General features: G+C 40.7%; 1 protein-coding gene across 1 annotated transcript in view; it reads right to left on the bottom strand.

Annotated features, from left to right (window-relative positions):
• Nucleotides 1-21,132: 21,132 nt before the first annotated feature.
• Nucleotides 21,133-24,929, bottom strand: part of FBXL17 (F-box and leucine rich repeat protein 17) — a 464,449-nt gene continuing 460,652 nt past the window's right edge. The window contains exon 9 of the mRNA XM_046666715.1: nt 21,133-24,006. Within this exon, the coding sequence (XP_046522671.1) occupies nt 23,866-24,006 (141 nt within the window). The 3' untranslated portion in view covers nt 21,133-23,865. The remainder of the gene's footprint in view (nt 24,007-24,929) is intronic.

Below are 24,929 nucleotides of genomic sequence, written 5' to 3'. Positions count from 1 at the left end.
TCTCATTTTTATGCCGCTTTCAGTCAGATTTTCTCTTATATGCAGCCAAAAGCATCCTAATCAACACACTGCAGAAGATGTTTGCTTCTCTCCTTTCTGTATCTTTCCTTGTCTCCATCCATCCATCCATCCACCCACATGATAACCAAGTATAGCACTTACTTTTCAGGCCATGCCAGCCATGGGAAACAAAACAAAACTCAAGATCCCCATTATTTTAATGAAAGCCATACACAGATTTCCTGGAACTCTGGCTCCACTGAATCAGCCCAGTGATCAGTGCTGCTCGTATTACTGACCACTTCCAGGAGTCTATACTCTTTTAAGATAGTGCTGGAAAGCTGAGGGTCAGCTGAGCTACAGGCCCTCTTTGTGGGCTACTTTCAGCTTTTTAATGTGGTCCTTCTACAAATACGTTTCCTGTGTATAGGCTCTTTGCTGGGCACTGCAGTGACCACAGGGAATGACACCTAGTCACTGCTGTGAAGAGGAGACAGGGTGGTTGGGTAGAGAGGTGAGACAGACAAGTCACAGGCCACTTGAACAAAGGGCCTGCCACTGTGATCTGCAGATCCCCTGCAGCTTCTCATCATGTTCTCTTCTGGACACCACTCTACCCACTACCCGCCATATCTGTGTCCAACGCTGGTCTCTCACATCAGCAGGCTGTGCCTGCCCTATATGCTCCAATCTTCACAGCCAAGCATCCGTCAAACCCTGAAAGTAGCTTTGCTCTGTGAGGTCTAGATTGATGCCTGGAGATGGGTGAGAGCTTTTCTTTAATTCTCCACTTGCCACCTTGCAGTCCTGCTTTGCCCACCTCTAACCAGTGATTGCTTCAGGACAGTCCCTTACCTTCAAGATGGCTTCTAAGCATCCATCACAGGGTTGGAAGGCAATCTTCATGGCTGTTCCTTGATACCTGGCTCTGGGGCCAAAGATCCTTTCAGAGATTGAAATGGAATGGGTTCTCCAGAAGCAAACACTTAGATGGAGTTTGAGGTGCAAGATGGTTTTTATGGAATAATGGCTGTGAGTGGAAGGCAGAGAAGGCAGGATTAGGCAGAGGAAGAAGTGAAACTATAATGCAGGACTGATCAATTTCAGCCAACCCAGTGTGAGTACTGCCCATCAGAGTATACTGTGTTGGGCCAAAATGGCCAGGCCTTCATACTGCTCTGCCTTGCTCAGTCACCAAATGACAGCTGACCTGGGCGGGAGCGTGACCTTGGGCGAGGCTCCCTCGGCAGCAGAGGAAGACCGTGACAAAGCTGACAGCTGGAGCTGTGTGTCGGCCATGCTCCCCACAGCTGGGTGGCAAGTCCTTCCCTGGAGGAGATCTTGGAGGCAGATTTCAGTGTCCACCCTTTGGGCTGCTTGTATCCACTTCTCCATATATGTTCAGGGAGCAGCTCCTCCAGGATTCCCGTGGGCCTCTTTTAGAAAGGGGAAATCCGTGGACAATTACAGCCCCCAACATGATTGTCTGAGCAAGGCAAGTGCTTTCAGGGCCCACTGTTGATGCCTATTTTCTTCTCCATTCACTCTCAAGCACCACCTCTGCTGCCGTTGGTGGCTGGACTCTGACCATCCTCTCCAAGGGCCACCATATCCTTCTCGATGAGATTGTCGATTCTGTCCATTCACAGTTACCATTGGGCAAAGAAGTAAAAAGGGGCACTGATTTGGTTCCACACATATTCCTCCCTGCTCCCATGGTATAACAGAAGCCACCTTCCCCTGACGATCAGAGTCAGTTACTTCTGTCATTGATCTTACCCACTTGTCCCTGGATACAAGGATCTTAAAATGTGTATGCATCAGCTATAGTTAGAATTCAATGGGACTCTTGTTGTGTCCCCTAGAGAAAGTCTGTCCCCTTTGGGACAACTTTGGGTTGCAGAGACACGAAGCACAAAATTCCCCAGTGAGTCACTGGGAATGGAGGCCACTCTCACTTCCACCCATTGGTTCCTAGACCCATGTATTCTTCCTATTGAGAGGAGAGTGCTGTGGGGACACAGTGCCCTATAAAGGCCTTTGGTTTAATGCGTATATTATATCCTCTGGGCAGTGTGGAATGTGATATGACCAACCCGTGAACCCCATGGTCATGTGTTCACTCCTCACATCTTTGCTGTAAAGTGGGTCCCCTGATGGGAGGCAATGTTATATGGGATCCTATGCCAATGGATCAAATACTACACAAACCCTTGGAAAGTAGTCCTGGTAGAAAAGGCAAACTCTGTGCCTAGAATACATGTCTATTCTTACAAAAACAAACTCCTGGCCCTTCCAGGATGGAAGAGGCTCAATGTAGTGAACTTACCACCAAATGACCAATTGATTTCCTTGAGAACTGATGCCATTTTGGGCCTTCAGTGTTGGTCACTGTTGCTAGAAGGTGGGATAACTAGCAGAGCAGTAGCTAGATCAGCCTTGTTAAGTGGGAGTCCATGCTATACATCCTACATGTAGATTCAATCTCTGCTGCCACAGCCACTTCATTCATGTGCCCACCATGCCAGTACTGATGGGGCTGACGACAAAGTGTGGATAATGTCAAAACTGGCCTGGTCATTTTGTCTACTCGGTCACCACTTCAATTCTTCTTCCATAGTGGTTCCTCTCTGGTGGGCATTAGCATGGTGTACAATGATCTTTGTGACTTTGCACTCTCTCCCATATGTTCATCTACCTGCCTCCACCCCAGACTGCCTTATCCCCAACTTTCTAATCTTTTTCCTACCAGGCATCTGCTCAGCAAGCCAGGACATTTGCTATAGCCCACAATATATATTCTAATCTTGGGTCTTTTCTCTTTCCCCACTTTGATGACCAGGCACAGCACTTGAAACTGCCCATTGAGAAGATTTTCCTTTGACACTGTCTTTTAAGTCAATTGCTGATGTAGGGGAGGAAGACATTTCCTTTTCCCAAATGGGGGTTCGTCTGGCCAGAGAACAAATTAAATTCACATGAGACAGAATAGCAAGAGAAAATTAAACAAAGCTTTATGAGGAACCATGGCCCGGGGCCTTTCTTCCTGAAGGAAGAAAGGGCACCGAAGAAGTGGGGTGCACATAGTGGTTATATACCCCCAAACAGGGTGTTTCACATGTGATTGAAATGTCCCTCCCACAATAGTCACAAGATTGCCCTGTGGGCACAGTGTTTGATGGACACAGCAGATAGTGGGTCTGCTATCTTGGTGGGCGTAGCAGGAGGCAAGTCTATTGTCTGGAGCTGGGTGGTCACAGGTGAGCGCAGCAAGCAGTTCCTAGCCTAAGGAAAGATGCTTAATCCTTAAAGAAATGCCAAAGTTGGGAGAGGGAGGGAAGTCAGTTACAGGAGGTTACCAGAGAAGCACAATAAAATGTAGATTTAAGTCCTTGCCTTTGGTATTGATTAAGAGTTTCTAGAGAGAAGGTCATCTCCTTTCTTCTTCCTGGTACAGAGAGGGAGGCACCTTTACAGATAGAGATTTACCTTACAAATGTAAATGTGTCCTAACAAAGGGCAAGTTCCATTCCTCAGAGCCTCCTTCCCTGTCCCAGTTTATCAAAAGCAATCAGCCTCAAATAATCCTGATGCCAAAGAGACATATCTTGGGGTGGCCAATTCCAGGTCCCCACGCTGATGAGGCCATATTGAAGCTGCCATCCATTTTTGGCTTAAACACACATACTGAGCCAACTTATCTGTATACCAAAATCAGGCTTTTTCCTTTATTTTCAGCTAGTCATACAAGATGTCCTACATGCTCATAAGCAACAGCTGAGGCAGGGGCATGTGAAAAAATGGTGGGTGCCTTGGGTCGGGACTACCTGTTCATAGAGCTTGCTTGTGTATTAGGTCCTGCTTTTGCTTGATCCCAGATGGATCATGTCCATCTTATGATGGATTGTTGCTGGGCCTACCCAACCTTCTGATGTGCTGGGTCTGACAGAACCGAAGCCCTGATGGGCTGTGCAGTCTGCCTGCTAGCTTACTGTCCTGTGCTTACAGTGACCAACTGTTGCAGTTTGCACAGAACTGAGGGGTTTCCCATGATGAGGGACTTTCATTGCTAAAACTGAAAAGCTGGGAAAGTCTGGGGCAAACTGAGATGTGCTGCTCATCCTACCCATGGTCAGACATCCTGTCTCTAGGAGGGTTTGTTAGTATGCCAGGAGCTGTATTTCAAAAGGTGTATAATCCTCCACTGAAGATAACATGGCTTTGTCCCAGAACCCCAGGAGCCTGCATGGTTGTTTTCTCACTGGGACTTGCCATAAATTCTTTGAAGGTATCCACCCAGATGTTCTTATTCCATGTGTCAAGGTCCCTGTTTTCCCAGTCAGAGCCCTGACCTTGGGTTAACTGACTTGTCTTGGTTGGTTCATCTACTCTGACTTGAAGTCGTGGGCTTGATCCTTGGCTTGCCGCATTCTCCAGCTAAAGATGAGAGCTTCGTTGCGAGCAAGCAAAGAGGCCCTCAGGCTTTCACTCCTGGCTTTCAGTTGCCTATTACTCATCTTCAGCTGTTCACGATCTTTTTGTGGAATATCAATAGCACTTAGCAATAGCTATCCAGTCCCACTATCTACATCTACGGAAGTTTGAGGTGCTTTATATATTGCTCTCACTAGTACATCCCCTGCTATGAATACACCATCCCAATTTGCCATTGAGGAAAGTTTTAACAATAGGACCACCACCTGGTGCCAGAAAATGGGACCTAATTGCCAGCCAGGTGGTGAATGATTCAGCTTTAAAAACTCCATCTTATCACCCCCTGCTTTCTCAGACTTCTCTCAGTAGCAACTGTTGCAAGACTGGTTCTTCAGAAGCAGTCACCGAGACAGTTTAGGGAGCAAGATACTTATTAAATCCTATAAAAGGAAGGGGGAAGAGACAGGATTGGTCTGCGGCAGAAGTTGATCTCTAATGCAGGGCTAACAAAGCTTTGCCCAACCTGGTGAGGTGCTCTGGAATGAGAGTTGTCTGTAGAGTCTAGTGCAGGCTGCCCTGGAAGAACATGACAGGCCAAGTGGCTTCTGCAGCTGGGGCTGACGCGGAAGGAGCCAACAGCTAGAGGCTGGCTGCTAACTGCACTCACCCCCTGTAGCCGGCCAGGACATCCCTCCATGAAGAGGAATCTGCACAGCGCATGTCCACATCTACCACCTAGCCTTCCTCAGACAACTCAGAGACTTCATGAAGCAGGGCTATGGCATCACATGGGGCCTAAAGTGGGCACAGGACCTAAGCCACACTGTGATTCCTGGCACATGGGTTCTACAAATTGAGCCCTTTATTTTCCCATGGTAGAGGGAGGGGGAAGATGGTGGCAAGACCCAAAGAATAATTGTGGATAAATTAGGAGGTAAAAAGAAAAAAAGCACCACAATGCTCTACGGAGAAGAAAAATGAAAGCTTCTTCCCTCCAGAAACTCTCTTTCGTTGTCTTTTCTTTTCCATCTTTTCCATTCCAAGACCCGGAATAAGAGCATCTGGGCTAGGAGTTTCCCTAAAGTCTCCTGGAAGAGAAGCTGGACCTTTCTTGCAGATTTCTGGCAGTAATGTTCCATCGAGGATGGTTGCTCTTCCTTGTATTTAGAAATCCAAACAGGAAAAGAGCAATCTCCTATCTTGGTCCACAAACACCAGTCCTAGGAATCCCACCACTGGCCCCATTTCCCACCCTCTCCCCAACCATCCTGTGCCTGCCCCACACTGACCATCCCCCAGGGAACTGAGTAAGTGGTCTTGCTCCTTTGGTGTGACCAGCTACGCGAATGTGGTGAGACAACTTTCTATAGGTCTACAACATCGCATGTTTAAAAAGTTAGGAGCAATTTAAAGTGCAAGTATTACTCTGAAAATGCTCCGTAATTAATAAATGTTCTACATTTTTATGTGAGAATGTTTAATATTTAATTTTTCAATAATTTTATCATTTATAATTTATTAAATTTATTTTGTGGCTTGTATTTATTAAAAATTGATATACTTCGCATTTCTTTTACTCCAATGTTAGATTATTTTTATGCAAAATGGAAAAAACTGGTGGTTTTAAGTCATGGGACTCATTTTTTAAAGCCTCTATTGCCGTGTGTTAAGGTTCTAATACCCTAGGCCTCGCTCAGCGTGTCTCTCCTATCGTTTTCTCAATGACGGTTACATTTCTGTAGGTCAGGGGACAGACACCCTTTTGAAGTGAGCTAAGATATTCAGCTTTTTTTCTCTGATGAGCTGGGAGGAGAGGTTATTGGAGCACTAAGTTTTTCGTGGCCCAAGGATGGTATGGACTTAGAGCCGTAGTGGTCTACATGCCCCCTGAAAATTCAGACCCTGCATTAAGATGGGTTGAGTTGGGGACAGCTGGCCCTCAGGGGTTGACAGCTCAAGTGTGTTAAGTTTCCAGTGAGGTAATACAAAAGAAGGGAGGAGCTGGCAGGGAATACCAGAAGTGGCGTTGGTGGTAAATGCCTCAACCACTCAAAACCAAATGTTTTCAAAGAAACAAAACATATCTGATGTCTGTGGTCTGCATTCTGCAAGTTTGCAGCCTCTGCAAGAGAACCCTTGAGATTTTGAACTGAAATCTGAATATAGGGCAGTGTGTCCTCCTAGGTGGAGAGAATGCCAGTATTAAACTTCTCCTTTCTGTCCTGTTCATTTTAGGCAGCTCAAGTTGTGTCTAAGGTCAGGAGACCACATGTGTGTTAAGTGGAGGAGGAATCCTAGGATAAAATTCAGCAAGCACACAGCAGGTCCAGTTCATTCAGTGCACACAGGTTTATTGAGCATTTACTATGGGAGGTGCCCAGGAGGTCAGATAAAAAGAGAGGTACAAGGAGTGAGAGGGGCATTTCAGTGAGAGTTGGCAGCATGAACAACAGAGGGGAAGTCACCAAAATTCTATGAACAAAAGCCCTTCAGAGACACCAAAATTCTAGGAACAAAAGCCCACAAACAGTGTTGTGAGATGCTGGGTTTAAAAATATGATATAAAACTGTTAATGTCAAAATCTACCACTCATCACATTTGACACTTTTTATGACAACTTGTGAACATGTATTCTCACCCCTGTTAGAACAGAGGGCAGAGTACACATCTGTTTTATCTTTATTTCTCAGCATCCTGCACAGTGCTTTGCTCAGAGTAACTCCCATAAAGATGTGCCAAATGAATTAATGCTTATACCCAGACCATTTCTAGCTTGTAAGCCACAGGAGGAGAAGTTGGATGTATTTTTCATCAATGTCTTCCAAGAAGCCTCGAACAGTGCTTTGAACGGAAGGTGCTGAATAAATGCTGATTCAGTTGAAGAGAAACCTCTGATATCCAACTCTTTTTCTGATCCAGGCCTCCCCCAGTGCCCTTCTCTCAACCTGGCAATGCTGAGCAGAGTCTCCTTCAGTGCCAAACACAGCTCGCTCCTGTAATCTAGCTGCCGAGCGTCTGTAGCATTTTGATATAATGCATTAAAACATTTCCTCAGCCAAGTGTTTTACACAACATAAAATATTTTCCTATGCTAATGTTTCTTTTATTGAGTTTTTTACAAAAAAATTATCACACATTCTACAGATATTCAGCAACACTTACTCAACTGAAACACAAAATAAAATTACAGAAACACCAAATACAGACATTCTCTCAAATTAACCGGAAAGAACTGATTGTTAGTGAGGAATGAACTCCACAATGGAAATTGCAGCAAAGCCCCTGCCTAGGGGCCTTTTCTGTCAAACATCACAGCGGACGGGCACTTTACAGATGAGTCAGCTCTACTGTCCCTTTATCTGTTGACCCAGCAATCAGGATGGAGAGACCGAGCATTCCAAGTTTAAGTTCACAGAAGAAGGCTTCTATTGTAGCCCCAGGAGTCACAAAGCAGACAGAGGCTACACATTTTACAGCCCAGAATGAACGGAAAAGCGGAGGATATGTAGACTCGGCAAGAGCTACCGAGTTGAGAGAAACATTCCTTGCCAGAGGAAAGTGGAAGTGGCCTCATCCTTGGGAAGAACTATTGCCTGGGAAAAAGGTGACACAGAAATGTCAGCGGACAGGGCATATTAAAAGTCTAGGGATGGAGGTGAGAGTGGGAGAAGCAAGATGCCAGGTAGGAAATCAGTGAGGGGAAGTCATGTGGGGGCACCTCCCTTCTGAGAAATGAGGCCACAGCTCATGGATGCTGCTTAGGGAAGACAAAGAGCGGAGAAATCGCTCAAAGCTCAACTCTTTATACGTCCATCTGCAACACTAATCACACTGATTTGGGGCCCCTGTGAGTCAGAGGCGAGGGGCAAAGGAGCCTAGACACTGGCTGACAGGGTTAATAGGACTTGAACATATATGCCACATGTCTGGTCCTCGAAATCACCCACGAATTTGTCATGATGAGTATTTTCACTCCTAGTTGACAGATGAGGAGACCAAGAGCCAGGAAATTTAAGTAGCGTGCAAAATGTTGTACTCTGTAGAAAGAGGGAGACCCAGGATGGAACTCAGGTCCTCTGACCACTCACCCACTGATTTGTTCCCTTGTTTCCATTACATCTCTGTTCAAATTTCACCCTCAAAGTCAAGGTCTCCCTGATCACCCTTTATAAGCAGGAACCCTCGTTCTATGTCAGCACTCCTGCAGCCTCTTTCCCTTCCCTGACATTTATCACCATCATAAATAGTAATACTTACTCATCTACTTGTTTATTGATCTCTCTCCCTTTCCCCATTACAATGTAAGCTCAATGCAAGCAGGATTTGTCTGTTATATCCACTGCTGTATCCTCCAAACCTAGAATTGTGCCTGGCACATCCTCCTTGCCTAAACCTATTGGAAATGTGTGGACCAGGACTTCTGAATCATCTGGGGATCTTGCTCAGATGCAGATTCTTGTGCCTGGGGTAGGGCCTGTGATGCTGACATGGCTGGTCTGGGGACCATTTGCCATGACATTTGGTCTTCCTTTAGCTCTGATTTGGTGGTGGGTGGAGACGGCTGTAGAGGATGACAAGGTAGGGCCAGAATGAAGAGGAATAACTAAAATGAATTTCTTTTAGGTAATTTTCTATCCTCAGTAATTCCTCTTTGATCTCACGTGCATCTTGAATGTGTAATATTTCTTAATTGTACTTAGAAACTAGGTATTTATCTCACTTCTATCCCATAGCACTCTGTCAGCCCACCAAGCCTGAGACCCCCCCAAACCTCCCTCATGAACACTTTAGGAGCCATGTTACTCTGGAAAACCTGATTGTGCTCCTAAGCATACCTGAAAAACAGAAAGGCCTCAAGGCTGCAGCTAAAAGAACCAACTCTCTCAAACAGGGATTTTCTTTAGGGTCTGTTTGGCAAACAGGTATGTTTCTTACTTTGAGGCCGGCCATGTCAGCAGTTTAATTTAAGACATCAAATGAGAAACAATCTGTCGGGTGTAACCTTTTGCCGGTGAAATGAACAGCCTCTGAGCCAGCTCCCAGAGAACACTCTCATTATCCTGGGCACCGTGACACGGGACATATTGTCTCTTTTCTTGACTTGACCTTAACACATCACTGATGCAAAACATATTTCCAGTCTGAAAAATAGTCATCTAGAAAATGAAACCATTTCATCGTCTCAGGCATAGTTCCGAGCCTCAGCACTGTTGAAAATGTGTTTTATTTGTTTGATTTGCACCACTGACTGGTTCTAGCCTCTTAAAAAATTAGGGAAATATTTGTGAGCAGAGAGGTACCCTGCAAAAATTTATTCTTTCCATTCAAAACATAAGATCAACAGACTAAGATCAATGGGAACAGGGACTCTTTGATTTTGGTCACGAAATGTTCTTGGAAACTGAGAGATAAAGGGAGTTTTGTTGGAAGTAAAGATTCATGACCAAATTAAAGGAAAAAAATATAGAAGCTCCATAACCCTTTAAAATAGCAAAAATGTAATCCTCATGTTGATGAGTGTCAGTGAAAGGGAGAGAAAAAACAGGGACCATTTAATTTATTGAGACATTTCACAGATGAGGACACTGTGGCCTGGGGAGGCCTTGCTCGAAAATATATAGCTCTATCCGGAAGAGGCAGGACTAGAATTCAGGTCTCCTGGTTTGCAGGCTAATGACCTTTCCACTTCTACTTTCTTCCGTGATAAGTGTCCTATACAGTGGATATACTTGTACTTATTGGTGCATTACTTGTATGAGCGCCTTATTGCACTTATATCAGTTAGGATTAGCATCAACTCCTCCTAACAGTGGCTAGAACAAGATAAAAATTTCTGTTTCGTTCATTTAAAAGATGCATGGCGGTAGGTAGATCTGATGTAGTGACTCCACAGAAATTAGGGACCCACTCTTCTTTTAACTTTTTTGCTCCATCTTTCTTTTGTCAATTCATGATCCAAGATGGACGCTGAAATTCCAACCCTTATGTCCACACTACATGCTGGAAGTTAAGAAAGATAGAGGACAAGGGGGGTTTTTCTTCAGCTGTCTCTTTGTCTTTTAAAAAGAATTCCACAGACTTCCTCCCAATAAGTTCTGCTTATATCTCCCTGGCCAGAACTTATATTGCCACAAGGGAGACTGGGAAACACAACCCTACATCAAATTGAGGTTCTATTTCTGAGGAAGACAGAGAATACCGGTATTAGGATGTAATGAGCTGTTTCTGCCATTGTACAAAGTGTACACATCACACTAAAAGTACTCCTCTGGGGTGTATAAATTTGGCCTCTTTAAAACCAACACATTGGGAGTTATGGTTCTGGTAGTGGTAGACCTGCTTGTCATGGACTAACCCTCCCACAGACAACAATTAAACTCTGAGAAAAAAAACAAAACAAAAAACCTCTTGAAGTCACTGGAGAACAACCAAAAGTAGGCAGCTATTAAAAGGAATTTGAGCATTTAAAGAAAGGAACCATATTCGTTGGGTGAGGTCCACTTTTACATAACTTTTCTCTTGAAGGCACTCCCTAGTCCACATGGCATCAGGAACGTTAGGACCCAAGCAGAAAGCTGCTGTCTATAGACTTGAAGGGTCAGAGAAGAGTCCCAGAGATGGAAAATTGAGTGAGAAAATCCTGGAAATGAAAGAGACCCATCAGAATCTGCATATAAACTCTCTGCCAGTCCTTGGCTGACTCCTGTTCTCTGCATGTGTGGGAGAGACTATAAAAAGCCCAGCGATAGCAACAATTGGCAGGCTGAAAAGATTAAAAAGATATTTCAGCTTTGCCAACACAGGTGAGAAAGAGTTGGGAGTTTAAGTTCCTCCAAGTTAGAGGGACTCAGTTATTATTTTTTCAAATATTTTTCTCCCCTATTCTTTTCTTTCTCTTTGTCTGGGATTCCAATTGCTCATATATTAGGCTGCTAGTACTACAGGCCACTGAAGCTTTGATTTGTTCCCCCAGCTTTTTTCCCCTTCATTCTTCAGATTAGATCATTTCTATTGCTATATATTCATATCCACTGATTCTTCTGCCAACTCACATTTGCTCTTAAACCCATATTCAATGAATTTTCTATTTCAGATATTGTACTTTTCAGTTCTAGAATTTTTGTTTTTTTAAATATAGCTTCCATTTCTCTGCTGAGATTTCCCATCTGTTCACTCATTACGATCATTTTTTTTCTAAGTACTTGGGCATGCTTATAGTAGTTCCTTTAAAGTGCTTGTCTGCTAATTCCAATATCTGGATCATATCAGGTCTATTTCAACTGACTGATCTTTTTCTTGAGTATGAGTCAGATTTTCCTTTTCCTTCACATACCTATTAGTTTTTATTTACACAGGGCATTGTAGATCATATGCTGTAGAGATTCGAGCTTCTGTTATCTTCTTATAGTGATTTCTTACTTATTTCCATTAGACAGTTAGATTACTGGCTGGTGACCTTGAACTTGTGGAGGCTTGGTTAGAGAGAAAACACAAATCTGTTTTGTTAGAGAGAAAACACAAATCACTAATAGCAGGATGGAAAAGAGGTATTATTATAGATCCTACAAACATTAAAAAGGTAACAAAGAATTATGAACAACTTTATGCCAATATATTCTGTAATCATATGCAATGAAAAAAATTCCCTTTTGTTGTCCTCATACAAGAAAAAAACAAAAAATAGAAAACCTTCCTACAGAGACCTTCCAGGCCCTGTGATTTCACTGGGTAACTCTCTCAACCATTTAAGAAATAATAATATCAACTTTACATAGTCATTCAGAAAACAGAGGAATATTATGAGGTCATAGTATAACAGAAGTAAATAAATGAGAGAATCTATATGATCTTATCAATCAATTTCAAGAAATACTAAAAAGTTCCTTAGGATGAAGAAAAATGACATTAGAAGAATTTAATGAATATGAAGTAATGAAGACTACCAGAAATGGTAATTATGAGGGTAGATATGAAAATGTTAAGAAAAACGTTTGACAACATTCAACACCAATTTGTAATAAAAACTCTCAGCAAACTAAAAATAGAAATGAATCTTTTCAATCTTATGATGGGCATCTACAAACCCCTATAGCAAAGGTCATACTTAATTGTGAAAGATTAAATGCTTTCCCCCTAAGATCAGGAACAAGGAGGTCAGCCCTCACCATGTCTATTCAATACTGTACAGGAGGTCATAAGCCAATGCAATAAATCAAGTAAAAGAAATAAAAAGCATAAAGATTGGAAATAAATGAGCATTATCCTTATTACTGCAGACATTTTTGGATTAAAAAAGTCCTAGAAAACTATAAAACAGCTACTAAGAACTAATAAGTGAATTTAGCAAGGTTGCTGGATAAAAAGGCAATATATAAAAATAAATTGCACTTCTATATACTAGTAGCAAACAATGTAAAAAGGAAAACATTTAATTTCCATTTATAGTAGATCAAAGTACATAAAATACATAGGAATAAATTTAATAAAAGCAGTACAAAACCTCTGAAAGCTATAAAACATTGTAGAGAATAATTAAAGAATTTAATTAATAGAGAAATAGACCTTGTTTATGGACTAGAAGACTCAATATTGCTGTCAATTATCCTCAAATTTATCTAGCCATTGAAATAAAATCCGAATTAAAGTTCTAATGGGCCCTTAAAATGAGTAAATTTAAAAGACTGACATCATCAAATGTTGGTGAGGATGTGGAGTAATTGGAACTTTCATTCATTGGTCCTGGTAGTAGTGGAAGGTGGTATAACCACTTTAGAAAACGGTTTGACAGCTTATTTTAAGGTCTCTGTTTATATACATATCCTATGACTCAGAAATTCCACTTCTAGGTAGTCACCCAAGCAATTCCTCTCCTAGGAATATATTCCACAAAAAGAGTTGTTCAGAACTATTTATAGCTTTACTTATAACAGTCAAAAACTCATAACAACTCAAATGTCAGAAGAATGGATAAATAAATTGTGGGGAATTCATACAATGGACTACTACTCAGCAACTGTTGATACACACAACAGCATGGATGAATCTCAAAAACAATCACATGAGAGAAAGATATTAGACACGAAGAATACAAACTGCATGATTCCATTTATAAGATGTTCAATCACACACAAAAATAGAATGTGACAGAAATCAGAAGAGTGGTTGTTGTGATGGGGTGAGGGGATTGGAGAAATTTCTGGGTGGTGTATACACACTCACACACACATATACTCATACACACATACACTGTATATCTTGTTCTGTATATATTGTATAGTTTGGGTATTTGTTACAAAAGTCTACACATTTGGCAAAATGCAGAGAACTGTACTTAACATAAGTGTATTTATTGTAGTAAATTATACCTCAATTGAAAAAAATGCTCCTTTTTAAAACATTATTTCCCATCAGTTGAGTATCTCTTCTGGTCTAAGCAGGTACAGTAAAAGCCCTTTTATCAGCACTGTCAGGACAGCTAGTTGACTGCTTAATTGAAAAGTTTATTAAAAATCATTTAAAAATATACAAGTACACAATTACTTTCAATATTTTATTTTTAATATAAAACATATATGCATAATATATATGAATCCATTTTCATGTGTAGCCAAAGCCTTTTTTCTTCGATTTGTGTTCTACATTGCCATTCTTGTATAAGCCATCTCCATAACATATCATCTATGATTTCTAGTTTCAATTTCTTTAGAAAGGAGTAGGAATTAAATTCATTTTTGAAGCAATCTAAATACAAAATCCTTCTGGGTTTTTGTCATTTTTTCCACATTCTACATCTTGTATGTTCTATAACTAATTTGAAAGATTTTTTTGTGACTCTCCTTTCATCTGGATTTCCCATTCAACTTTGTTTTCACAGCAGAGGAGTGACAACTCTCTTTTTCTCATTCTTATTTCATTGTTTACATGATATTTAATTTAATTACGTCATCATAGTAACCATAAAGTCTTGCATTTAGGCACTGCTCGGATCCCTGCACTTCATTTAAATCCAAGCTAATGGCCTCTTTTCATACATCAAGATGTAATAAAGTCACAGGAAAGTGAAGGGGAAGAAAGCTTTGTCTTTTTAATCTATAAACCTCTAAGAGAGTCCCTCACCTTTCTTGCCTTCTTTGCATAGCTTTTGCCCCAACAGCTATAATCCACAGTGAAACTGTGGCAATCTTTCGCCCTTTCATGTCTATATTCTTTCTTTTCTCTGAAATGGGAAGACAAATGTTGGTTTAAAGGTTTTTATGACCATTATTTCCTAAGTGGCCAGTAACTGTATGAAAAGGCACCCAGCTTTTCTAATATTCTGGAGCATGCAGACTAAATCCATAAGATACTTCTACATTGCAATCAGAAGCAAATAGGTGATCAATAAGAACCTACATACTCTGCTGGTTAAGATGTGAACTGGTTCAACTCTTTTGGAAAATGATGTGGCATCACTAATAAAATTGAAGGTGTGCAAATACTAGCATGCTCTCTCCTAGGTATGCAGCCCGGAGATGTGTACTTGAGTGTACTATGACACGTGTACAAGATTATTTTTGGCAGCAGGATTCGTAATTGTCCCATATTGGAAAAAAACTAAACGCTTTTCAATACTAGAGTGGATAAATAGCGGCATATCCATACAACAAACCATTATGGAGCAACAACTGTATAAACTAGAATTATACACAAGAAAATGGATGGATCTGCCAAACACTACCAAGTGAAAAAAGAAAGTCACAAAACAATACACATAGTATGATTCATTATATAAAGTTCAAAACCAGGCAAAATCAAACCACAGTTTCAAGGATGCATAAAGGTGGTAAAACAAAAATAAAAGCGAGAAAATGACTTCCATAGACCCCCGGAGAGTGGTAACATCTGGAGAGATGGAGCTGCCTGGGCCCGGGAGGGGTTTTTGGGGTGGGGGCTTCTAGGGTGCCAGTGATGCTGTTTCTTGACGCAAGTGGTGCTTGCTTTGGAACCATATTACATCTGTGCATATATGTGTTACATGCTTTTCTCTGTTATATTCACAACAAAATGTTTTAAAATTTAAAACATTGAGTGCTTTATGTAATTCATTTTCTCCCTGTAACCTCCATCTCCTCGCCCCACATACCAAGCTTGGGGATCACTTTTAGATGTATCATTAATCCTTGGAGGCATGAAGATTCTGATCACTAATTTTCTTAGACTCTTTGGTTAACTACAAGAAGGAAGTAGAGCTAGGAAGAAACAGGGGCAGTAACGTTTAACAGCAGCCACAGGGAAAGACTAGGGAAGTGGACGGAACATCTATTAGCACACGTTTGAGCAAATTCAGTCATCTAAGTTATTGAATAATGAGGGGTGCCAATATCTTGATTTTCACATTAAGCCCAATTATTTATCTACGCGTGTGCTTCCCCGTGTCTGCCTCTCTACATCCATGAACCCTGTATGGTAATCCAACCTTTGGTTTGGAATTGAAGAAACACTGATAAAAGCTTCATTTAAATCCAATTACTAAGCTGTTTTTTTTTTTTCACTTAAGCCAATAAGTGACTCAATTGCAAGATGCTGCTTAAAATACAGTAGAATCGTTTCTGTTAACAAAACCAAACTTGCTGAGCTTTCTCCATTCATTTTGGCATTATTTATAAAAATCACCCTTGTCAGTAGCCACCCAGGCCCATTAAAGCAGCATCTACTTTTTTTTATAAAACCTTTTTTTTGGGGGGAAGATTAGCCCTGAGCTAACATCTGCCATCAACCTTCCTCTTTTTGCTGAGGAAGACTGGCCCTGAGCTAACATCCATGCCCATCTTTCTCTATTTTATATGTGGGACGCCTGCCACAGCATGGCTTGACAAGTGGTGCGTGGGTCCACACCGGGGATCCGAACCTGGGCTGCTGAAGCGAAACATACAAACTTAACCACTATAAAGCCTCTTTTTAAAAAGCCCTTCTTAAGTTGCTACTTTTTCATTTTCTATTATGTTAATCACTAAAGAACTCTAAGGAAGAAAGAACAAAAAAACTCAATAGACTGCTTTCAGTAGGCATCATTTATGATTAGATAGCGCATGTGGGCACCTGAGTGCACATGCACATGTGCGCACTCACACACACACACACACACACACACGCACACACAGCCACACCATTGGAGGATTTCAGACTAGAGCGAGGAACTGAGGGAGTGCCCATCAGCGTGGTCTAGCCATGTGTCCTCAGGCCACTCAACGTTGATGCCTCTCATCTTCAGATCTCTCAAGTGATGGCAAACTGTGGAAAAGTGCAAGAAACATCCACCCGTCGTGTGGTGAAGAAAAGAGCTGCAACAAATGTTTGCCCTTTGGATGTTTCTCTTTCTTGGGCTGATGGCATCCATACTTAGTTTGATTAGCCAAGCAGAATCATAGGAGAAGGGATGCTCTTTAGGGTTATTTCTTAGGGATGATTTCAGTTTTCTGAAGTTTATTTCCTGGAGATGGTTGCATTCCAAGGACTGAGGAAGCTATAATGCTGTATTTGTATCTACTAAATATCACAACAAACTGGGATTAATTTTACTAAGCACATGCTCAAAACAGGAAACAAACCTAAATCCACCAATGGTAATATGGGTAAATAAATTGTGGTTTGTTCATATAATGAAATGGACAGACTTGACCCTACCTGACTGTTCTTTCAACTACAGATTATCACATTATCAGAAAAGTCTCTGTATTACTCAAAGGTTTTGATACCAAATTTATCTGTGTAATTAAAAATGAAGCGATAATGAAAGGGCCCCCCACAGCTTTACAAAACAGTATAGTGGTCCTTTGATTCCTGTGGTAATGACATGACAGATACGCTACAAGGATTCTCACAGCTGTCTCAGCACCACAAGGACAGCTGTTCTGCTTGGAATTCCAATGATGCTCGGATAGAAACCAGGCATTTAGGCAACACTATGCTCCCAGCACAGGAGAGGAGAGTGAGCTGGAGTGTTCTCTCACTCCTGCCACCTGCGTAGACATGGGATTGTGTAAACTCTGCTTCACACAGAGCTAACCTCCACTACCAAATGGGTAGGGAACTTTGCATTTAGGTCTGACAATTCCTGATCATGAATCAATTTAAACAAGGTATAAAACTTTTTTCTTTTAAAATTTAATAAAATATTTGATACGAAATAATTTGTTACATATGCATATGTTATGAAGCATCTTAATAAAATACTGGTGAAGCCACTCTTCGACTTATGACGCAAAACCTACAGATTCAGCTGAAGCCCTCCGTGTGGTCCTACAATCCCAGCCCACCAGCTGTCCACCCAAAGGTAACCACCGCTCTGAAATTCGGCAATTGTTACCTTTTCCTTTTTCTCTTTTTATAAATTCACTTGTATCCCTAAATAACAGCTTATTTAATTTTGCTTGTTTTCGCTTGACTCTAGAACAGAACACACCCCTGGTTTTCCTCCTACCTCCCAGGGTATTCCATCTCAGCCTCCTCTAAAGAGTTTCCTTCCTCTCCCTGCCTTCTGAATGTTGGGGCACCCAGACACAGTCCTCAGACTTCTCTTTTTATCTAAACTAATGGATGATGACCAACGATGATGATTTCAGGCTCATGGCTTTAAACACCATCCGTATACCATCCATGTACCTCTCCTCCGAACTGAACTCCTTATCCCGCTGCATGCTTCCCCACGCTCGCCTGGATGTCTAATGAGCATCTTCAAAATGAACACATCCCAAACTGAGCCTTTGATATTCTCCTCCAAAGTCTTTTTTTCTTCTCTACAAACGGAAACTCCATTATCTCCATTATCATATTTAAACATTGTCTTTTCCCTACTCTATTTTTGCTTCTGCTGGATTAGATAGATACGTTGGAAAGCCTCATACTAAGTCCCATAGGTCTTAACCTCTCAGTCTTCCATAGGAAATTATCCATACAAAAGAAAAGGCCAGGATTTTCCCTTTTACTTTACTAAGATCTACCTTTCAGTTTATGAATTCTCCCTTTAGCTGAATCTCCTGTACTACTCAAGCCTTTCATTTTAATGTTCGATTATTATAGTTTTCACTTCTAAAAATTCTATTTAATTCTTTTAAAAATCTACCTGTTGGGGCCAGCCCAGTGGCACAGCAGTTGAGTTCGCTTGCTCCACTTCAGCAGCCTGGGGTTTGCTGGTTCGGATGCCAGGCATGGACCTGTGCACTGCTTATCAAGCCATGCTGTGGCAGGTGTCCCACATATAAAGTAGAGGAAGATAGGCAGGGATGTTAGCTCAGGGCCAGTCTTCCTCAGCAAAAAACAAAGAGAGGAGGACTGGCAGCAGATGTTAGCTCAAGGCTAATCTTTCTCAACTAAAAAATTATCTGTTCATTTTTACTGGTTTCTTTTTTTCTTATACATGTTTCAAATAACTTTTTTATATTTTTGAGTACAAATGTTTACTTTGTATTATGTATCTGAAAATTTAACACTGAAGCCTGTGAGGATGTGGGTCTCTCATTTGTTTTTTCCGTTGACTTGCACTAATGCTGGCTTATTTCCTGTTGTTCTCCTTGCTTTTAGATTGTGAGTTTGTATTTGCTGGCACTCTATTTCTGGGGTTTCTTTCTGTTTTCTTTGAGGAAGATTAGCCCTGAGCTGACTGCTGCCAATCCTCCTCTTTTTGCTGAGGAAGACTGGCCCTGAGCTAACATCTGTGCCCATCTTCCTCTACTTTATATATGGGACGTCTACTACAGCATGGCTTGTCATGTGGTGCCATGTTCGCGCCTGGGATCCGAATCAGTGAACCCTGGGCCGCTGAAGCAGAACATGTGCACTTAACCGCTGCACCACCGGACCGGCCTGAATTGAGGGTACTTTTCTCCAGGGATGATTTTTGTCTGCTTTTGTCAGGCAATGAACACTTCTGAAATGAATCCTTTTAAAAATACAGTTATAAGCAACACAAACTATAAAAATAGTATAGATTCAGGAAATAAACCCATGGGAATGGTAGCCAGTGACTATTAATTTTTTCAAAAGAACCTTTAAAAAAAAAAACAACTCATGAATAGCCAAGGTAAAAAATGGTAATTTTCCTTACTGTTTGCCTCTTCAATTTTTGTTTTATTTTAGTTCACTATTTATAAAAGCGTATTGCCTTTTAGGGATCCTGGTTTTATGTGAGAATGACTCTGATTCGACTCTGCATTAACTCAGTGGCCCAAAGTTCTGTACACATTCTCTAGGCTATCATGATCGGTATAGTGTCCCATATTCTGGTAGTTTCCAAGCTTCTCTCTCTAGAAGTAAAAGTTCAGCATGTAACAGAATCACCCAGATTTTCTAAAACACAGATAGCTGGGCCTTATTCCTTGAGTTTCTGATTTAGTAGGTCTGAGGTGAGGCCCAAGAATTTGTATTCATAACAAATTCCCAGGTGATGCTAATGTGATTGGTCTGGGGACCACACTTTGAGACCCACTCCTCTAGACCAGGGATCAATAAACTTTTTCTGTAAAGGACCAGATAGTAAATATTCATGACTTTATGGACTACACGGCCTCGGTCAAACCATTCATCTCTGCTGTTGTAGCATGACTGCAGCCGTAGAGAACATATAAACAAATGTGCGTGGTTGTGTTCCAATAAAACTTTATTTACAAAAATATGCATCTGGCCATATTTGGCCTGGGGCCATAGTTTGCTGACCCCTGCTCTAGTTTGATGTTTGCACCCTATTCCTGGCCACAAGAGGTTTCTTTTGCTTATTTGCAGGCACATCCGGTCATTTAAAAGGATTTTAAAATATTTTAATAAAAATTTTTAGATGTTACATAGAAAATCTTTCAGGATCTTCATTCTACCATATTGCCAGAAATACAAGTCCTGTATTTAAATTTCTACTTGTTGAAAGAATTTAGGGTAAGACTTTTCTAGTGGATCTGATTTTTTTCTACATGTCCAATCTCTTCAATAGGCCATGAAAAGTTTATGATTAGCCCGTTTTACTCCTAGAACCTTTTTCTACCCTTTGTCCCTACAGAACATATTCTTCTACTTTACTTAGTTACCTCAAACGCCCTGGACGTGTCTTGCTGTCTCATTCCCTCATGCCTTTGCACATATTTTCCGTTTTCCAGGTTGCCCTCCCTTCCTTCCCCACAGTAACTTTGGTAAACTCCTGTGACTCCTTAGACCCTCATTAAAAGCTCCTTCCCTGTGAAGCTCTTCCTTTCCAAACCCACCACTCTGTCCTGTGTGTGCTCCCTCTGACTATGCCCATATTATGTCTATTGTGCTCCACTGCTATTGCTAATGTTCAAGAACGTCTACTTACTAGACTATGAGCAACCTGAGGATGGGGATGAGTTTCATTTATTTTTAAATGCTCACTGCCTGGCACATATTTTTTACTCAATATTGATTTACTTTTGAAAAATTGAATAAATGGCGAAGCAAATGAATGAGTGTTTAGGGAATGGGATTTTAAACAAACTACTTGTTTAACCCCTGAGGTTTTAATCTTATCTCATTAATTACCGGCCAAACTAGAACCTCCTAAACCCAGTCTTATTTGTTATTCTGGGTTAGTTAAACCTACATAAAGGCTGCAGTGAAACACACAAGAACATGGGCCACTGCGCGCAACACACCAGACCAGCACCAGGAAGGCCGTTTGTTGTCTCTAAAATAAAACAAAAGACACAGTGTTTTGTTTCTCTTTTATTGCAACCCATTGCAAGGTCAAAAGACTCACGGAAATATAGAAACTACAAACCGGGTGAATTTCCTTTATCCACTCAAAAAGACACTAAAGACAAAGGACCAGAATTTTCCACTACAGCAATATATTTCATAATCTTTATTCTGAAAATACTGTTGACATTTTGGAGAGGATAAAAAGCCCTGCATTAAACGTGTTCACATATATTTATGACACTCTAAGCAAAAAAAGAAAGTCTATATTGCCCAGAAAAATCACTGGAAGCCTCATTTCAAAGCATCTAATGAGAACACACTTTCAACCATCACAGGATCACTCAAGGTGATGCTTTTGCTGGCTGTTTTTTGAGATTAATGCTTTGAGGCTGGACATGATATTTCCACAGATTTCTACAAATATACCAAAGCAGTTTTCCAGGTTATGTTGCATCAGGCTTTCTGGATTAATGAACATCCTAAAGGATAAGTGCAAGCCCCCAACCCCCAAGCTAAAGCATGTTATAGTGCTGTACTTTAGATCCAAACAACGCAACGTTAAAAACAAATCAATTATACACTTCTGAAACCATCTGACAATCAAACTGTAACACTCCAAAGATTATTACAACTTTGAACTGAAATGGCACCATCTATCTCATTGATGGCTCTCCCTTCGTCTTTTTTAACTATTTAAAATATAGTGTAACATATATAAAAATTAAACTTTTGCTTATTTACTCAAGCTACTATTACTATATATACCTGTCTTATAAATTAGTTTTGGATTAAAAACCAGTTAAAACATTATGAATTAAGATATTTTTCAGTGTTGGGGAAATGAATATGAAAACGATACAGTTTGATATATAAGAAAAACTACAATTTATTAATAGTAAACAGCTTTTTTTCTGACACAAATTTTATTCCCTTCCCATTAAATTAGTAACCCATTTACCGATGGAAAAAATACCCTCGGTGCTTACTGACTAGATTTTCCTAACTGATTGGGATTAAAAGCAAAAAAATGCCACATCAGAAACATGTTGACATAATCAAAGGAAACAGTTGTTTACAAAAAAAAGGAGTCATTATAAATAAGTGAATGGCATTTGAATTGTAAAGCTATTTTTCGTTTCTTACAGCTAGCAATTTTAGCAATATTGGGACTTACAGAAAGTGAAACTCCAACCTTAGTATATCTGTTAAAGACAAAAAAACAGTTATGTCCACACTGGGGAAGAATAAATACCAAACTCACAAGTCAGGGTTTACATCGAGCTCTGCGATGAAAGCGAATCACTCTTTAGCTTCAAAAGGCTCCCTGCCATCTCGATTATACATCTAGACACAGGAAAGGTTATTCGAGCCTGAGTCCCTACTATGAATTCATTGCAAAGATGTGTGAAATCAAAACATATATTCATTTACTGATAGATACTGTCTTCACTGAAAGCTAGCAATCTTTAATTAAACAAAAGAAATGTTTATTTCTGACAAGAGTAAACAGAATCTTAATAAAAAGATTTTCTAATTTTTCTTCTTAACTTATACATCAACCAACAACAGATCTTTGCAGTAGCATAAGAACTATTCAAAAAATGAAAACGTGCATATATCCAAAAAGCCTCTTCTAAAGCCCAAAGCAAAAGAAAAAAGAAAAGAAATCGATTGAAAGATTGTCTACTTACGTCTCATTCATTAATCTTCTATTAATGTGACTACCCCCAATCTCAGAAATATACTTTCATAATTACCAAAATTAACAAAAATAATTGAATGATCTGTAGGATTTTTTTAAATAACTGCACACTATTAATTACAATTGGTGGCTTTAAAGTGGATAATGCTAAGATTAGCTCCAAATATCATTAAAATATATCTGGACCAGTTACTATCCATGAAAAAAAAAGACAACACAATGTTAACGTAAAACTCAACAAAAACATTTAGTACTCAACAGACTGCATTTGTAGAATAATGAATAATTAACTTTTGTGAACTGGCCAGGGGAGTCCCGATTGTTGCCTCTATATAAAAACTTCACAAAAGGCTTTTTTCTCTCTAGTCCCTAAGTTACCCACCACATAGCAAGTTGGCCACCTGTGGATACAATGAGCCAGGTAGAGTCACAGCGGATGACATGCTCCCGCAGTGGCCTGGAGGAAGGCCACTTATCAGAAAATGATCTGGAAAGAGACTGCCCTTGTGTGTGTAAGTGCACATGCACATGTGCGTGTATGCGACAATGCGAGAACCTACATGTGCGCATGTGCTTCAATTTTTGAAAAGTCCTGGTTTCCAGGCTTCTAACTAGTGCAACATCACTTCTGTTCTGGTCATCAGTGGAGCGCACAATTCCATCCAATGAGAAAAGAAGGCAGCTGCCTTCAATTTTGGGCATCTCAAAGTGGCAGTAATTAGAAGCTCAAAACAAGAGACCCAATTTTTTTGATTGTATAGTAAAAAAAAAATATTTCTTGGAGAGAAATAAGCCTTTGAATTTAAAAACTAAAAGGTTTGTGACTTTCAAAATCTTTAATTTTTAAGGAAAAACTCAGCTCACCTAGGAACAAATAGTAATTGCGCTTATGCTATGCTGAATGCAAATGAGACACAAATATACACACCTGGGTACACACGTAGACATATGACAGTTAAAACCTTTCCAAGAGATCACCCACCCCAAATCTACAATTCCCCTCTGCCCTGCTGAGCGATCCCAGCGGACCTAGGCGGGGGCGGGAGTGTTAGGAGGAGGCGGCAGACATGTTGGGAGTCCAGCCCATCTGATAGGCTCTCTCCAAGGTCCTCTTGCAGTCCTGCAGGACGGTGCTGAAGGTGATGTGCGGGTACTGCTGCACCAGCTGTTCCACCGTTACTTCATTGACCTGCAACCAGAGAAGAGCCGCCGTCACACACAGGGACCACCGAAACCATCAGCCGCTCACGCACACCGGCTTGCTTCTCCTGGCACTAGGAACCCTTGCCTCATGCCTTCCAGCAGCATGAGAAAGTGTTTTGTGAAAAGGTATGTGTCCCCTTTGGTCTGACCGCCCTGATTTCCTAAGTACTACATTTGCCCTTAGACATTTTCAACAAGACATAGGACATCAAGAAATCAAATGTGTTTTCTAGAAGCATAAATGACTGTGACTTGTCAAGATCTTAACAACGTCCAGAGAAAATCTAGTGCTTGGGAGGTAAGGCAGCAGTAAGATAGCATTTTCAAGTGCATTTGACTTCGTCATCAACCTGGCAGCTTTCTTAGGACGAAACTGTAGATTAGTGGAGAGGATACACAGCCTTCTAGATAGAAGTGTTGGGGAAAATATTTATTTTTCTTCCCTTTAAATGTTAAGGTATTGCAAACTTGAAGTCCCTTTGTGAAAAGGGCTGAAATGTGAGGAATCAATAATTAAAACATACATGGCTGGCAGGTCAGGGATGGCCCCAATAGACCTTAACCATCAAAGATACCACCTTGATTCTTGATTAGACAAGGCAATCAGACAGGCCTAATTAAAACTAACACCTTTACAATTGCTGTGCTGTGAAGGGATTAATTTGTCAATTATTTTTAAGCTGATTGCAGTTCATATCACAGAAGTAGACAGCTTCCTTCATCCTTTAGATAAATAAATGATTAACCTAAGAACCACAACTTTTAGGTAGCTTTATTTAAAATCTTTATTGAACGCTTGGGCATTTTCAAATACATCAATATTTCATTTATACTGAGTAAGCTGGTCTGAAAGAAGGTGCTGGTGATACACACTTTTGTGCTCGCACTCCATGTCTGTCCATTATTGAA

This window comes from Equus quagga, chromosome 7, assembly GCF_021613505.1.
Source record: "Equus quagga isolate Etosha38 chromosome 7, UCLA_HA_Equagga_1.0, whole genome shotgun sequence".
Classification (NCBI taxonomy): Eukaryota; Metazoa; Chordata; class Mammalia; order Perissodactyla; family Equidae; genus Equus; species Equus quagga.
The sequence above is the reverse complement of the archived record's forward strand: the minus strand, read 5'-3'. Positions and strand labels throughout refer to the sequence as shown.